The 17,997-nt window shown below is 40.3% G+C and overlaps 1 protein-coding gene across 1 annotated transcript in view; it reads left to right on the top strand.

Annotated features, from left to right (window-relative positions):
• The window catches only part of LOC129249172 (neural cell adhesion molecule 1), a 203,246-nt gene extending 185,451 nt beyond the window's left edge, over positions 1–17,795 (top strand). Inside the window, exons 18-19 of the mRNA XM_054888838.1 lie at positions 654–805; positions 16,480–17,795. Of these exons, the coding sequence (XP_054744813.1) occupies positions 654–805; positions 16,480–17,367 (1,040 nt within the window). The 3' untranslated portion in view covers positions 17,368–17,795. The remainder of the gene's footprint in view (positions 1–653; positions 806–16,479) is intronic.
• Positions 17,796–17,997: the final 202 nt, after the last annotated feature.

The following is a 17,997-nucleotide window of genomic DNA, read 5'->3' as shown; positions in this document are numbered from 1 at the left end:
TGAGTGAGAATTCAAATGGGAAAATAAATTTTAAATTATAACGCAGAGGCAATCTATACGCGCATAAACATACATATATAGTAAATGGCAGGAATATGAAAAGAAAATTTAATTTTGAAAATGTAAGCAAAATAAAAATAAAAATAAAAAGAGCGGCTACAAATTTAAAGTAAGAGCAATTACAAGCAGGTATTTCATTTCTTAAAAAAAGCTCAGTTTTAAAAATTTTGTATGCCAGAGATTTTAAATTGAGTTGGAAATTTCATATATAACGGCAATAGAATTTCATTCAATAAAATATGTGCGTCCAGTGATATTGCATTCCATTTTCCTTCAAATGCCTTTTTTTTATAACCGAATTACATATTTCCTCTTTTCATTTATGTTTTACTTCGTTTCATTTCATCAACGCTTAATAAATGGCAATGACAAAAACGACAAATAAATTGCAATATTCAACGTTCAACCAAATATATTTGGAATGACAAACAATTCACAAACCAACTGGCGAACTCTTCAAACTACCAACTGGCTACCACCAACGTCAATCGACTGGCCACCCAACTGACCAACCGACCATCTGATCATCGTTTGGATAACAACCAACAACCAACAAACAAATGAACAAATGTCAATGAATTCCCATCAAACAGTCACTGCTGGCAATAGCAATAGCGTCGGCGGTGGTGGCAGCAACGGAGGAAGTGGCAACGGCAGTAGCGGTGGTGGCGGAAGTGGAAACGTTGGCAGCTCAGAGCTTCACTTCACGCCAATAGCAGCCACAAAGTGGTCACCAAATTCCAAAGTGAGTAAGAAATTAAAAAAAAATTAAATAAACAAAAAAAAAACCAATTTATATAGATATCTAAATACACACACACACACCTTCATATTATATGTATAAAAGAATCTACCCTGCTGGGAAATCACGAACTGTTGAGTCAAAACTAGTGTTAAGTCTGTAACAGCGAAGCAATTCAATTAAATTGTGATGCAGACTAGTTCAAAAGAGATCAAAATGGGAGTACTCTGAAACAAAGATGTGAAATTTTTATAAAATTCTTTATTGGATGCTTGGCCGAGTTCCTACTCTTATTTGTGGTGTGCGCCTTGATACTTTTGCACAAATGGAGGCACCTACAGTTTTAGTATGGTCATTTGAGTAGACCCAGCGAGGCCAGAGAGATTACACTACTAGCGCATATCGAGGTTATGTTGAGTTACTTGTGGCTCTTGGAAGAACAAACACCAAGTTTCAGCCCGATCGGTGTATTCTCTGTGTTTAGCATTCGTTTGAATCGATGAAGTCGAGTGATTTTCCTTTTCCACACACCAGCTCACTCCTCAGCAATTGCAATCGCAAAATTAATGAAAATAGGATCTCAACTCATCTCAAACCTACCCTATTTTTTAGATTTGGTTCTCTCGCACTACTATTTGTTCTCCAATTTGAAGAAATGGCTGGCGGGAAAAATACTTTATTTAAACGAGAAGGTAGTGCAGTAGCAAATGGCTATTTTTCAGATTTGAAGAAATCATATAATAATATTTGGAACTGATCAAAAAACTAGAGCAGTGTTGGATCAAGCGTATACGTCTAAATGGAGACTATGTCGAAAAATAAAACAAAAGGTTTACCCCAAATAACTACTTAGTTTTTGTTCTTCCACGGACTTTTCAAACGACTGGCGTATGCCGTCTCCGCACAGCAAATGGTTTTTATGAGAAGCGTTTTTACGTAGGTTTTCACTTGCCATCGCCTGCCGTGGAGTGACCGCTATTACAAAAAGCCTTGTCTATTATTTCGTGTTTGTAAAAAACTACATCAAGGCGCACGCCACAAGTAGGAGGAGGAGCTCCACCAAACACCCAAAAAGGGTGTATGCGCTAATTACTATTATTATTATTTGGTGTTTCATACCGGGGCTTTCCGGCCACTATTGAATGACAGCCCCCCACCAACCCATTCGGCTAAGGCGGCCGCCTTACGATTCGTAATTAAGGCGGATAAGTGCTTTTGTTTGGAATTAATAATTATAATCGTCGATAATTAGAAATAATGAAAAAGTAGTCTCCACCCATCGCCGCTAATCAATAGTTATTAAAAAACTATTTTAAAATCACTCAATTTGTGATCAATTTCGAATGCTTTTAATTATACAGAATATTAAGTAAACACTGCAGCTATCCTCGACAGAAAAGCGTCTTATGAGAAAGTACAAAAATATATTTCTTTAACATTGAACTAATCGAAAAAAGTTAAAAATATTGTAATGTAAAAAACAGCCACATTCTGCTTTTAATTATCTGTTTAAGTTTCTGATTTTTCTTTTAATGAAACGTAGAGCTCGGTTTTTCAACATTATTTTTTTGGCAAAGGTTTGCCTAGTCTGTCTCCCCTAATTTGGATCATCTTAATTTAATGGCGTGCCCCATTTTGTTTTCTATTTAAAAGTTTCCCTGGGGGCCACTAAAAGCTTGTTTAGAAACAAGTTTACAGCATCAATTTTCCAAAGGAAAAAAATTGAAACATTAATGTATCTTATAAGTTAACACACTGCACCGCCGCAGAGCCACGAAAGCAGTTTCGATGATTCGCCTTAATCACTCCCACTCCGCTTCTCAAGTATCTGTAACATTCCCTGACGGCCACAAACTGCAACTGGGGAACCAGGTTAGATTCTAAGCTTAGTTAAGTTCTGTTTTGGCATTAGAATAAAGTCATGCAACTAAGTTTCATATAAATTCATTTCAATTTCAAAGTTTCATAAAGGTTAGGTTAGGTTGAAGCGGTTGTCCATTGTAGGACACACTCAGGCTCGTGGACCATTGTGATACCGCGTGGGGAACTAGCCCCTATCCCTCCTGAAACCAATGTGTGCTATTCAAAAAGTTCGCAAGATTTTTAATTTCGACAGAGCCGAGGTCTTCTAACTCGTTGAAGGAATCTCCGCCCAAAATGGCGAGTCTACGTCTGGATAAAGCAGGACAGTGACACAGAAGGTTCGGGAACGTCTCTTTCTCTTCCTCGTCTAGACAACTTCTCCAGAAGTCATGTGTTTGCACACCCATTCTCTGGGCGTGCCTACCGATTAGGCAGTGCCCCGTAATAACGGAAATAAGAGTGTTAAGGTTATGCTTATCTCTTCTTAGTAGAAGTTCTGTGCGTTTAGCATTGAGAGTCGCCACATCTGTCGGGCTATTTTGCAAGTGGCTTCGTTACGCCATCTTTCGTTCACTACTCTTACAATTTCCTCGCGGATACGTAGTCTGCATGTTTCCAAGAGTATACCTATATCGTTATCTATGTACTCATCAGTCAATTTGGTACCGATTTTCGCTAGTTCATCGGCTCTGCAGTTCCCCTCAATGTCGCAATGGCCAGGAACCCATGCTATCATTAGGCGAAATGACTCAGCCATCTCGTTAAGAGATGCGCGGCATTTCATGGCTACCTTGGAGGTTATCGACTGTTTTGTGAGGGATTTTCTCGCCGCGTGGCTATCAGTGAACATGTAGATATTATCTCCAGATATCGTATCACACTGTACCAGTGTCACGGCTTTCATTATTGCCATCAGTTCAGCCTGAAAGACACTACAGTAGTCGGGGAGCCGAAAACTGAAGGAGATCCACAGATGTTCGGAATATACACCTCCGCCCACCCTGCCATCGAGCTTTGAGCCATCTGTGTATACATGGATGGACTCGTCCTGTCTTACCACGTCCCGTTCATACTCTTCCCTCGAGGGTAGGAGGGTCGCGAACGTTGTAGGGGCAAGTATAGGCGGAACTGTATAATCCATAATCTCTCTGTCTGTCTGGGAAGCCCCAACGTGCCATCCAGGATTTTGCCGTGGCCATAGTCTATGTTTGACCACTTACTTAAAGTGCTCAGCCTTATTGCTGCACTGCGCGCAATGTACTTTGCCTGCAGGTCTTCCGGAAGGAAGTTTAATATCACATATAGTGATTTCAATGGTGTGGTTAACATTGCACCGGTTATAAGAACAGATGCAAGTCTTTGGACCCTGTCAACTTTTTTAATGTTCACTCCCTTCTCCAGGGCATTCCACCATATTGCAATACCGTGGTAGAGAATTGGTCTAATTACTGCTGTGTATAACCAGTGTATCATTCTGGGTTTCAAACCCCATTTTACCCCAATGAGCCTTCCGCAGGAGTATAGCGCCGTCGAGCTTTGTGTACTCTATCTGCGACTGTGAGCCCCCAATTTAGCTTCCTATATAGTACAAGTCCTAGATATTTAACGTTTTCTGTTACCCTAAGGGGCTTTCCTCCTAAAAGTATCTGTTGAAGAGCAGGTATTTTATGTTTTCTGCTGAACAGTATCACTTCCGTTTTTTCCGGATTTACCGCTAGTCCTCGACTTTTGCACCATAGTGATAGTCTGTTGAGAGCTCTTTGTTGAAGATCACACATTCATATAACATATGATGAATATTTTCACACACAATTACCTGATTCAAAAAACTATTCGAATGGAGTGACAAAATCAAATTATTCAATGCTTTTACGCCGTATCGTGGGCGCATAGCGCCACAATAAAATATATTAAATAGTTTCCGATTTATCGCTAAAATCTTCAGCTGGTTCCTTGTTAGAGCGCTGTCAACTGCTTGAAATACAGATTGAATAGATCTACACCAAAAAACTTTAGGTGATTCTTGTCCGCGTTTGCCTTGTGGATTCCACTCTAGTGCCATTCGATTAAGAGAATATTCTGGTTTCCGGCCATAAGTTCAGCCAACTCCACTTTCTTTCTTTAATCTCAATATTGATGGGTTTTTGTTAACTCTACTTTATAAGTTTTTCGTTGTAGGTCCAATTTTCTGACCTCCAGATTCGCAAAATTGTACGCAAACATCTGCTGACAAAGATCTGAAGTTTATTCGATGTTTCTTCTGGACGCTAACTATGTTTCTCAAAAATAGACCAGCATAGATTTCACATTGGAGTTGAAAAATCGTAATGTGGTATTTGCGCTCAATTCTTTCGAATACTAAATGCATTTTAGGTCAGCAAATGCAACCTTTGCTTTCCGATTTCTTGAGTCGATGTCGTCCTTTGCTCTTCCATCAGACTACTCAAATAAGAGAATTCGTCCACCTCTTCAATTAATAGGACTATGAATAAGTTCGTGCGGTTTTTTTTCGAAATTTGAAACTTTATTGACGTAAAATGGTTACAAATTTAATATTCAAAGTATTGTCCATCGCTTACTACTACTTTTTCCCATCTTTCTGGCAATTCACGGATTCCCTTTGTGAAAAATTCGGTCGGTTTTGCCGCAATCCACGAATCGATCCATTTTTTGACTTCATCGTAATTACGGAAGTGCTGGTCAGCCAGGTCATGTTGCATCGATCGGAAGAGATAGTAATCGGATGGCGCAAGGTCTGGACTATACGGCGGGTGGGGTAGGACATCCCATTTGAGCGTTTCTAAGTATGTTTTGACCACTTGTGCAACATGTGGCCGAGCATTGTCATGTTGCAAAATAACTTTGTCGTGTCTATCGGCGTATTGCGGCCGTTTTTCTCGCAGTGCTCGGCTCAAACGCATCAATTGTCGTCGGTAGACATCCCCCGTAATCGTTTCATTCGGTTTCAGTAGCTCATAATACCCAACACCCAGCTGGTCCCACCAGATACACAGCATAACCTTCAGGCCATGAATATTCTGCGCCGACGTCGATGTTGAAGCATGGCCAAGGTATCCATACGTTGCCCGACGTTTTGGATTGTCGTAATGGACCCACTTTTCATCGCCAGTCACAATTCGATGCAAAAAACCCTTTCTTTTGTGCCGTTGAAGCAGTTGTTCGCATGCCATAAAACGGCGTTCAACGTCTCTTGGCTTCAATTCATACGGCACTCAATGGCCTACCTTTCGGATCATTCCCATGGCTTTTAAACGTTTGGAAATGGTTGATTGATCAACTCCCAAAGTTTTTGCAACCTCTTCTTGCGTTTGAGCCGGATCTTGATCGAGCAATTCCTCCAATTCGGTATCCATGAACTTTGGCGGCGCACCCTCGCGTTCTTCGTCTTCCAAGCCAAAATCACCACTTTTAAAGCGTGCAAACCACTTCTGGCACGTTCGCTCAGCTAGAGCATGCTCACCATAAACTTCCACCAAGATACGATGACTTTCGGCTGCTTTTTTCTTCATATTAAAATAATGAAGAAGAATTCCCCGCAAAAACACATTATTTGGCACGAAATTCGACATTTTCAAGTGTGGTAAAAATATTGTTGTTTACGCTTCAAATAAAAAACTTATACTGACGTTTGTGCCTTACGACAGTAGCTCTCCAATGAATGTTTGGAAATGTGGATCGATGGAATAATAATCAAGTTACGCCATCTGTTGTAAAACCGCACGAACTTATTCATAGTCCTATTAGTTTTTCATAAACCTTGAAAGATGCAGGGTTGATGTTTATAGCTCTCGTTTAATCAACATTTATTTTTAGGTCAACGCTAGTTGGAGCGATACTAAAGTCTCTCATTTTTATTGCGTTGGCTAGAGATGCTTCTCTGATGTTGTCCACATAGGCTAGATCGTCCAGGTGTCGCAAGCGTATTGGATGCCATAAAAAATCTCTTCCAGGCTTCTCGTTTATTCCTGCCCTAAGCACCTCGTCAATAACTATAAGAAACAGGACTGGCGAAAGTAGGCAGCCTTGCCGATTCCCTAGGCTCAATTGGGCTAGATAAGGCACCATCGTGCAAAACTCTGCACTATCACATATTGCGCTTTATCACGTTCCCTGTCCGCTGAGCCACATATGGTTCAGGAAACGTGCGCCTGATAAGCACTGATACGTTCCTGAGCTATATGTGTGTCAGGGGGTATATGAAACTTCTAAAGCAAATTATTCGACTGGACGTAACGGAACTGTACATTTTCTGCACTAGACGTGCTGGTACGATAATAAAGTAAAGAAATACGGCGGAACATACGAAAAAATATTTTTATTTTACGCAGAAATCAGAAATTATTTTTAATTATTTCTTATTACGACACTCCCAGGCTGATACAAATCAGCAATCTCGGGTTCACGCCCTATGTAAATATCATAATTCCAGACAAACCCCTCTTCTGTGCACAGTTTATAGATTTTCAAGCCGTATTTATGAGCTTTTGATGGGTTGTATTGACGGAAAGATATCCTTCCTCTAAACGGCATCATCGACTCGTCAATGACGATATATTCACCAGGTGTTAGTAAGCTCTTCCAGTTATTGATAACAAGGTCCAAAAGTGGTTTTATATTGTATAAACGTTCGTTTTGATCCCTCGGAGCTTCATTATCAACAAAGTGCCCGCAACGTAATATTGACGAGAACCGAGTATATGACATGTTTACGTTGTGAAATATTGGACTTGTCGGTCAATTTTGTCTAGTACGCCTTTCCGACGTAGCGTCTCATGTATTGGTGTGATGCAAGCGGTCAAATCTCAAACAGAATAAAATGGTCGCTTAATATCAGTAAATGACCTTCGCTAAAGTTGTAAGTCTGAATGCCTCTACTTATCCATTTCTAATGCTCTTTGGATTTAGGTGTTGTTTTAGCTCGGGATTATCCTCTGCTAATCACATTAGTTTCATTATTCCTAAGGCCATCTTGAACTTTCTCCGTCATTATGCGTGAGACTTTTAAAGTCTTAATAATAGAAAAATGCTTTATAATTCTCTAGTGAGGTCAAAGTTGGAATCGGTCTCAGTAATTTGGAGTCCAATTTAGACTCTTTATTCTCAAAGGATCGGAAGAGTTCAAAGCGGCTATCTCCAGCATGCTCTGCCATCTCTTCATTTTAACGTCCTTTAATGGGGTCCGTTGCATGTTAATAAATTTAAAACAACTTACCTTAAGGCGTATTACACAGTCACTGACGTTTATGAATGATATTGCATTTGGTATCATATTTTTTTCAGATCTACTGGAGCAGATAATCTTGAACATTCCCAAAAGAGTCTCTTTTATCTTAGGACATATGTTTGAAACACTATTCAGGTTGGATCTTTTAGAGACAAAAACTATTTTTACATTTTCTTGAATTTATGTGGTATTTTAGTTGCCAACTTACCGAGACCGAATTCATACAATAATTTGCTAGAAAGAAGAGTTTTTATTGCGTCACTCTCTCACTATAAAACAGATGTCGACAGCAAAGTAAAATTGGGTTCAGCAAGTAGCTTTAGTACTTACCAGAACTTGTTTTGCTAGCTCAAATTTTCCTGCAAGGTGTGCTTAACACACACATATGTACATATACACAAATATAGTACGTACGTACTTACAAAGGGAAAACAGATGGAATTCATTGGATTGACAAGAAAATGCCACAAAGCTAGAGGAAAGTCGTAAAAATGAAAAAAATAAAATAAATTAGAATACAGAGCCAAAAATAAAAATAGAAAAAATTGCGACGGAAAAATATAAAAATCTCCTCGAATCGAAAAGGGAATCATATGGCTTAGCATACGGCGGAAGAATTTGAAACAGTTTCAAGGATACAATTTAAATTTGCAATGAACTTCACATTAGGGCTATGGTTTGCTTATTCTTTTGAAACCAAATTGAATATGCTTGCTATCATATAATATGATTTTTCAGCCACCATTCAAAAATTTATTCTATCAAAGTTTTTCAAAAGCCTCATCCAGAATGCAGCTTTAAGTTGTTAAGTCTTTTTTTAAACAGTTTGTTATGAGGGTGATTGCGTTACTCTTATCCACCACCATTCTTTGAGTGCAGCTTGCACTCTCTACTGGGGTCAAGTATCTTGGGATAATTTGTGATATTAAACACGACATTGAACTAAAATGAAGAAGACAGGTTAAGACTATAAAAACAATGTCATACGGCCCATTCTAAAGATTTAAGTCTACATATGTATATATATATACATACATATATATAATTTGGTTCCTCCTCATAGTTTTAGTTTGCGCTTTGATGTTGTTCCACAAATTGAGGAGCCTACAGTTTTAAGCCGCCACCGAATCACGAATGGTTTTATGTTTCCGGGACATGAGGGAAATGAAATGGCTGATGACCTTGCAAAACAAGGAGCAAATATGCAACTTACTGGTCCTGAGCCTTTCTGTGGACTCACAAAAGGCCACATTAATGAATTCCATAGGAAATGGGAAGAAAGAAAACTTGCCGCACACTGGCTAAACTGTGCCGGTCAGCGTCAAGCCAAACTATTCCTAAGTCCCAACAAAGGAATATCTGACAAACTTTTCTCACTAAACAGAGTAGATCTGCGTCTTTTAATATCTTATAGGTCACTGCAGCCTGAGGTATCATCTAAATAATATTGGTCTATCTGAGACCAATGTCTGTCGCTTTTGCGAAATGGATATAGAAAGCTCAGAACATGTGCTTTGGGAATGTCCTGCGTTGGGCAGACAAAGACCTCATGACCTTGGTGGTATCGTAGTATCTCCATGCAATCTTTGGAACAACAAACCCAAAATTGTGCTAAAATTTTTAAAAAGCCTAAAACTCTAGGGTTACAAAAATAGGCCTTTCACAATAGACCAGCTCTGGTCGCAGTGCGTAATGGCCTTCTAATAATAATAATAATATGTTTGCCATTGACTGCCGAGGGTCGACCGCCGTGGGGAAAAAATCGTTATCAATTGCGCACCAATCCATTCGACTAAGGCGGCCACCAGTATACCGAAGCGTGGCAAATCACCCAATGAAGTGTCTTCTTATAGGTCAATAACTCTGTTATCAGTAGTTTCGAAGGATTTTGAAAAACAAAAACTACTTTTAAAATGTGTACAGTTGGTCATTGAAAATAAATGTCTGACTCCCATTCACCAATTTAGTTGCACAAAACACCATTTAACGCTCGATGAAATACAAAGAGTCATAAGCACCATCGAAAGCGCTATGGAAAAGAAGAAAAGGCGCTGAGCCGTGTTTCTTGATGTATCGCAAGCTTCCAACAAAGTAAGGCATGAAGGGCTCCCATGAAAGTTCTAGCCCATGATGACAGCACAATACTGGTAGATGCTCTCGTCATATCTTAATGATAGGTAATTCTACCTGTACTGTTGAAACGGTTTCCTAAATTGAGAGCGCTTTTATGTTACAGTAATATTAATTAATATTAGTTTGGTTCGTGAGCGAAAAAATGTGTGTCACAAATTCTATTTATTCATTCTGAAAAATGCTTCGTATAAACTTCCAAATGATGGTGTATTAAATTACATTTAAGAGCAAAATGGATAGGGTTCAATTGAAAGCTACTGTGCCTGTCTCGGTAATATTAGATTAAATCATTTTTATGGCTTTCATTCATATCTGGGAAAGACGCACACCTAAAAGTAGAAACAGTTTATATTACCAGCCAGCTAATCTAGAACTGTATTGAGTTATTTAATAGTAGCATGACTAATTGCGATTGTATCGTATTGTTATTCAATTCGCTGTAATCAAGCAGAAGAAACCTAAGGTTCGGAATGTGTGCAGTGCATACTTTACGTAGTTTTGTTCACATAACGCATTTAACAACATAAAATAAAGAAGGTAGATATTAGAGACATATGTATAGTATATGACATCAACGTCAAAATTGTTCTAATGACAGTTCAATATATTGTTTATAAGCCATCAAAAGCACTTGCGTCTCAGTTTTGTTGAATTCTTTTTTCTGTGATGGAATTCAAACGTAATAGTGTGATTGCGTTATATTTGGCTGGAAAATCACAACCAGCCATTGTTCGTGAGCTCAGTCCCCTCAAAGTGAATAAAATGTTTGTGTATCGCACTATAAAACGTTACAATGATACTGGTAGCATTGCAAAACGCTATGGAGGTGGACAAAAAAACCGCAACAACGCCAGAAACGGTTCGGAAAGTGAAGGCTCGACTTGAACGAAGTCCACGTCGAAGTGGAAGAAAAATGGCAAAAGAACTGAAAATATCGCAAGACAGCATGCGACGTTATATTGAAAAATGAGCTCAAGGTCAAGACTTACAAGTTCCAAAAAGCACACGATCTTTCAATATATGTTAAAATTGTAATCATTTTCGAACAATTTTATCTTTGAAATCAATAAAAACTAATTTCACACAAAAAAGTTATGGTGTTTTGAATAGGTAACACTTCATAGGTAGCACTATCATATCTCTACTTACGATAGGTTACGTTAGATGGCGTTGGTTAGGCAGCCATATCACAAGAAGAAGTGCTAAACGTGCTCTACTATGGCTGGGCCATATAGCGTTTGCTTTGTGAACCGCCTATTTTTTTGAGAATAGTAACACAAATGACATGTCAAATACCTATGTTCATAATTTACTTAAAGGTTTGAACAAAATTGGGAAATATTGAAAACCTATTTCCAAAATGGTGAGTCTTCTTCTTCTTTTCTGATTTTCACATCGGTGGCTACGCCAATAAGCAAAATTGTCGGATTTGGGGCTCTGAAAATCCACACGTTGCTGTAAAGAAGCAAATGTACCCACAACGAGTCACTGTTTGGTGCGGTTTTTGGTCTGGCGGCATCATCGGGCGATTTTTTTCGAAAATGAGCGAGGAGCCGCGGTTACAGTAAATGGCGATCGTTACCGTGACATGCTCAACGAGTTGTTTCCAAAAATTGAAGAGGATGACATGGACGACATTTGGTTTCAAGAGGACGGCGCAACTTGTCACACTGCCAAAGTTTCATTCGAACTTTTGGCTACCGTTTTTGAAAACCGAATAATCAGCCGAAATTCCGATATCAATTGGCCGCAACGGAGCTGTGATTTAAGCCCGTTGGACTATTTTTGTGGGGAGCCGTTAAGGACAAATGCTATGCGAACCATCCAGAGGCGATTGATGCTTTAAAACACGAAAGGCAAGTAGCCATTCATGAAATTGGAGCCCAAACAATCGAAAATGTGCTTAAAAATTGGGTTGATCGAATGGCCTACTGTAAAGCCTGTCGTGGCAGTCATTTGAACGATATTATTTTTCATTCTTAAATGACAATGTTCAATCTTCAAAACAAAAAAAAAAGTTTGGTAAAATATTGATTAGTTTTTTTTATAGCCGATTCAAAAAGAAAATTTTACATGGCCCACCCTATACTACCTCCTACTTGTTCTTGTAGCTACGGCGAAAGTCATTAGAGGGCCTTCACAGTGTCTGGTGATAATACCAACCACAATGTAAAGCCGGAAAGATTAATGAAGGACCTAGTTCTGTGTTCCTTCCTTCTAGGTTAGACCTATTTATTTACACAAGCAAATAGGCTCCATGGCCCATTAATTGTTGGCCTGTGCTATGTAGACCGAGCAGAGCTTGCTTGAGAATGAAGGAATACTGGGCAGAGTTGGAGGAAGTATTATTGCACTACACAGATTTTATATCTGCTTGAATGTCAGAGTAGAGTGAACGGCTGAGCTGAGACAGATTCACAATGTAACCTCTATCATCGCTATTAACTCAGCTTGAATTACGCTGAAGTAGTCAGGTAGCGGTAAACTTAAGTTCAGCTGCAAACACTTCACAGTGGTTCCCGGCCCTACTATTCAATCTTGAGATGTCGATGAAGATAGCCACTGACCCTGTATCATGTTTCTTGACGTTATTCCGCTCCCAACTTTCTGGGATTGGTATGGAGAAATTATTCTCATAACAGTACTGGGGACCAGAGAAATATATTTCCGTATGTGTACCGAGAAGGGTTCTGAGAGCTTGCGAGTGCCCAAATTTGAAATTTATCCATGGTAGACATGCATTCAGTCTAAATGCATTGCAGTTAGCCCCTGATCTACCATATATATCTACGGGAAATAGAGTCTCAAAAGCCTTGGTTGGAGCAGAATGCAGCATTCTTGGGATGGATGCTGGCTTTAGTACACTTCCTATTTTGCTTCTGGCTACCATATTTTCCAATATCGAGCACAAGCGCTGTATATGGTCATTTAAGCCCTATTTTTCACCTATACCCTTTATATTCATGCAGGGCAGTGACCCCTTTTTTGGCCTGTCTTCGGTGCTTCGGTTCCAGTTGAGAGGCTAGAATGGTCTCGAGGTGCCTTATCTCGGTAGCAATTGTACAGTACCACCAAATAATTATTATCAAATTGTAAATACCACCAAATTTAGTGAGGAGGTCATGAAAAAAGGTATTTTATAAATGTTCGTGACCATTCGTACCATTTCGAATTTTAACATTCAGTCCATTCTTCCTGGATCAACTATCAACAGTGTATGGAGATTCCGTCCCGATGCCGCCGGCGTAATTTCGTCCGCATAGGTGGTGCCATTACATCTAGTACTTTACAAAATAGGGAAGGGACCCCTCGCTGTGGAGTGCCCCTCACTGAGGAGCGCCTCCCGCTGTGTCCCTAGTATCAGTCGTTCAAAACAATGGTTGTTTTCTCAAGAATTAGTTGAAGAAATGAGGACCCCAATAACAACACCAAGGTATATATTATTGAAGGCCCCTTCTATATTTTGAAAGATGCGCATGATACTCGACAAAAATCTGATATATTTCAATGAAACTTAATACCCTTTGCTTAAAGTAAGTTCTTACTGAAAACGGGTGAGATCGGCCAATAATCACGCCCATCTCTCATATAATGATAATTTTTAAGTAAGGAAATGTTTACTAAGTTTGAAAGGGGCCAAACTTTATACTGTTTGCTTAAATTTTCATGCCAAATGGTCACCACTTGCCTTTACGCATGCTTTCAAACTATTAGGCCGCTCAGCTATTGCAGTACGCACGGTTTCAATGTAAATGGCCTCAATGCTCGAACCAAAGATTGTTTGAGACTCTCCAAATTTCTGTGAGGTCATCGACAGGCCATGTTCTCCAATTCTGACCAGAAACTGTAGTCCAATGGATTCAGATCTGGACTTCTAGAAGGCCAATCTTCTGCGGCCATGAACCCAGGAATCTTGTTTTTTAGCCATTCCTGGCTGGTTTTCGCCTTATGGGCTGGAGTGGAATCGGAAGTCGGAAGATCCAACGCTCTCCATTGAAGGGAGTACTGCTCCACTTCCCCACACCTTCCAAAACATCCTCCTGGTACACTTTACCGAGGTCTTAACCCATTTTTCGCCTTTAGAAGACACTCCCCATTAAACCATTTTAGCATAAATTTTGTAGTTTTGCTTATTAAAAACTCCTTCAACAGCGAAAATTTTCTCATGTGTGAAAATATTATTTTCATGCCCGCAAATACCGCTGCCACCGATGAAGCTGTTGCATCTGTCGAATCTAATTTTCTGTCAAAATTATGTCAAAAGATGACCAGTTGAGCGACGGCAGGTTTTCATGTGGAGATCAGCTCTAATTAGTCTTGACATGAATCTGGTCGATACATTCATTTCCCCCGACATGATTTTCTGCATTCTAAGTGGATTTCTACGAATTCTTTCTCAAACGACTTTTGTGGCTGCACTGGTTCGAACCACATGAGGACGCCTATTTCTTTTTCTGCCTACCAATTCAGACTTTTGGGAAAAACAATTGATTGTGCGGTAAACAAACATTCTCGAAATATTAAGTTTTTCAGCAATTCGTAAACCTCACTGCAATGAGATTTTCCTTAGCTCCCCACTCCATTGTTAACAAGCGAAATTTGCCACGAAACTGAGTATAATTTGTGAGTAGACAATGCATACGGACCAAAGCGAAAATAAGAGAACTTTTTTCTGCGAATTTGTTCTCGCTGTACGCATTGTAGAATTTGTCACAGAATTTATGGCACAGGTGGCATATTTTAATAAAATTCAAAAGAGCGAACAATTCAATTTTTCCACGTACTGCCATCGCTGGTCATTACTTTCGTCCTTCTCTCAAACAATTTTCGGACTACTCCTCGAAAAAATTACCTATGATAGTTTTTTAATTAAGCTATAAAGTGCTTAAGTTTTCATTTCTCTCAAAGGAGCAGGATTGATGATCAGTCAAAACGATCTGGGTGGTTGTAAACAACTATTTAGTAGTGTGGGCCTTCTATTTGAGTCTTTAGTGATTGAGTGTTGTCATGCTAGAACATCACTTGACTGTGTGTTGTCCTCTTACAATTGGGTTCCTGACATTTTCCTTGAATTGCTCGGTTCAAGCAGATCGGGTGGAATATAACATATTTCGGGCTATGGGTTCACCTGGTTTTAGTTGCTCATGATCGACATAAAAATAAAAAATAAGTAATTGGCGCGTACACTTCTGTTAGGTGTTTGGCCGAGCTCCTCCTCCTATTTGTGGTGTGCGTCTTGATGTTGTTCCACAAATGGAGGGACCTACAGTTTCAAGCCGACTCCGAACGACAGATATTTTTATGAGGAGCTTTTTCATGGCAGAAATACACTCGGAGGTTTCCCATTGCCTGCCGAGGGGCGACCGCAATTAGAAAAATGTTTTTATTAATTCTGCTTCCACCGAGATTCGAACCAACGACCTCTCCGTGAATTCCGAATGGTAATCACGCACCCATTCGGCTACGGCGGCCTAATGATCGACATAGATTGGATAAATCTTGAACCATGGCTTTGGCGTTAATGTAGACTTCGAGGGCACCGTTGAGCAGATTTAGCTTTTTATTTTTTTTTCCAAAAACTTCTTCTTGCGTTTAGCACAGGTTTTCAAATGGCCTTCCGGTCTGTTATACCAAAATTATCCCCATTAAATCGGTTAAGCCAAATGAGCTTTTGTGGTTCCTTTCAATCAGAATTAGTGAAAGAAAGCAACTTATTAGTTAGTTATCTGCACTTTTAAGGTACTTTACATATTCAAACCAAGCAGCGACTACAACCGGCGACTTGTAAAGTTTACAGTGCCATCAGATAAATAGCTGGTACAATTAAACCTAGATATGTATACACATATACGAGTATAACCCTCGGCATTAAATTCGTTTAGCTTTACAGCCGTCAAGTAGCATCAATGTCGCCTGCTCGCGCTCTTGCAGACAAACAATTAGCTGTACTCCATTGTTGATTTGATTGAATTTAAGTGGCTCTATTTCACTTTGCTTACTAAACCATTTATCTTCTCGTTTTTCTTTCTTTTCACCTTCTTATTGCCGCCTATCTGAATGCTGTCTGGATGACTAAATGACTATCTACAATGCTTGCTGCTAACCTGCCTACACTACGAATCGCATTGTTGGGCAACACAATTACGTACCTACTAACGGATGCCCTTTTCCGCTATCGTATAAATAACACTTACACATTCGAACTTATGCGCCAACGAACCTACATACCCGGATACAATTTCCTGTTCACATCCACTGACTTATTTGCACATTTAACATGCTAACACTTTCACGCCTTACAATTCCCTCTACGAATATATGGCTCTATCCGGTTACTGCCCACTGGCTACCTGCTCTACCTCATTCGCCTGGTTTGATCTGGCCGGGCTTCTTTCTCGCGCGACGTTTGTCCGGCCTGTTCCTTGCCTGTTAGCAGCATCTTCCTTCAACCGCGTATGACAACGTCACGCAGCTCGTCGCTGCTAATCAAATCAGCGCACGTACACATCTACTAGCGGGCTCGACGACAGACCCCACTGGCAGCAACAGTGGCTCCATTGTCAGTGCAGTGGACACTGGCTTACTGCATCATCTTCACAACAGCGGCGGTAGCACAAAAGCTGCAGTCGGTGGTGCTTCAACGTCTGTCACAGCGACAGCTTCAGCGAATGGCCTAAGTGAGGCATTAATCGGTTCGCCCACTTCCTCGTTGAACGCCACGGTTGCGACCACCCACCTGCAGCATCAGCTGCATGGTCCTGGCGTTGGTAGCGGTGGCAGTACGTTACCTCCCGGTTTGGGGAGCGGCAGCGGGTACATACTCAACAGTCTCATCAGCAGTAATGAGAGTTGCAACACCAACAGTACCATCAGCGGCAGCAATGGAGTTGGACTGCATCAAAATATGGGTGGCCCCATTAGTCGTGCCAACACAATGCTGCATCACCAACAACAACAACAGCAACAACTGCAACATCATCCGCTACCTTTGCCACACCCACTTGCATACAATACACTTGCAAGCACAACGGGTGTGAATGCCAGTGGACGCCATCATCACAGCGCTTTGCCATCGATGTTGCTCACCTCACAGACTTCAGCGTCGTTGAGTGGAATCGGACTGCTGCTGAATGCCAACAACAATAATAGCAGTAGTGGAGGCGCCAGTGGTTTGGGCCTGGGCATGACCGGTGCGGCATCGGCATCGGCGGCCTCAACAGCAACGACGTCGTGCAATTCGTCCACGGACTTGGATGACAACATAAATATCAATGCCATCAAGGATTGTTTAATGACACAGCGTGTGCCCGAAAGCTGCGTCTGAGCTGGCAATTTATGCAGTACATTGACAAACGCGACAACTAAGTGGAATGCAGTCAAGATAGAAATGGAAGTCGAGTGGAGTGCCGTAAAGTGGTATGTATAAAAGGGAATAGAGTGCAGCGGGTTAAAGTGCAGTGGATATGTAAAAAGAAGCAGCAAAGCGAAAATAAAGGAGTAGGGTAAGGAGCATACAACTGTAATAAATACTTAAGCGTGGAACTCGTGCATATATCCAAACTTACATGTAAGTGTAGTTGTAAAATGAGGTGAACTACAATATAAAATTACCTATATTGGCTGAGTGTCTCATGGCTGGTACATACTCGGCAGGTCTTTAACAAATTGTATTAGCATTAAGCACATTTAGATTGATGAGTGCAAAAAGTTTTCAAGTAATTAACGCGAGCGCTTGGACAAGCTATTGAAAAGATTTTTTGGTGGAACTTCTAGCAGAAAATTCCATCAAAACTTTCCAGTATTTGCATGCAAATAATACAGATATCTTTAGTAAACGAGATAGTGAATTCAATTTTAATTTTTTGCTGTTTCGTCAAGCTTCTCCTCCTATTTGTGTTGTGTTTTTCGTGGTTCTTCCACAAATAGAGGGACCTGTATTTTTATGCCGTCTCCA

The sequence above is a fragment of the Anastrepha obliqua genome, chromosome 5, assembly GCF_027943255.1.
Source record: "Anastrepha obliqua isolate idAnaObli1 chromosome 5, idAnaObli1_1.0, whole genome shotgun sequence".
NCBI lineage: Eukaryota > Metazoa > Arthropoda > Insecta > Diptera > Tephritidae > Anastrepha > Anastrepha obliqua.
This window is presented reverse-complemented; position numbering and strand designations above follow the sequence as displayed.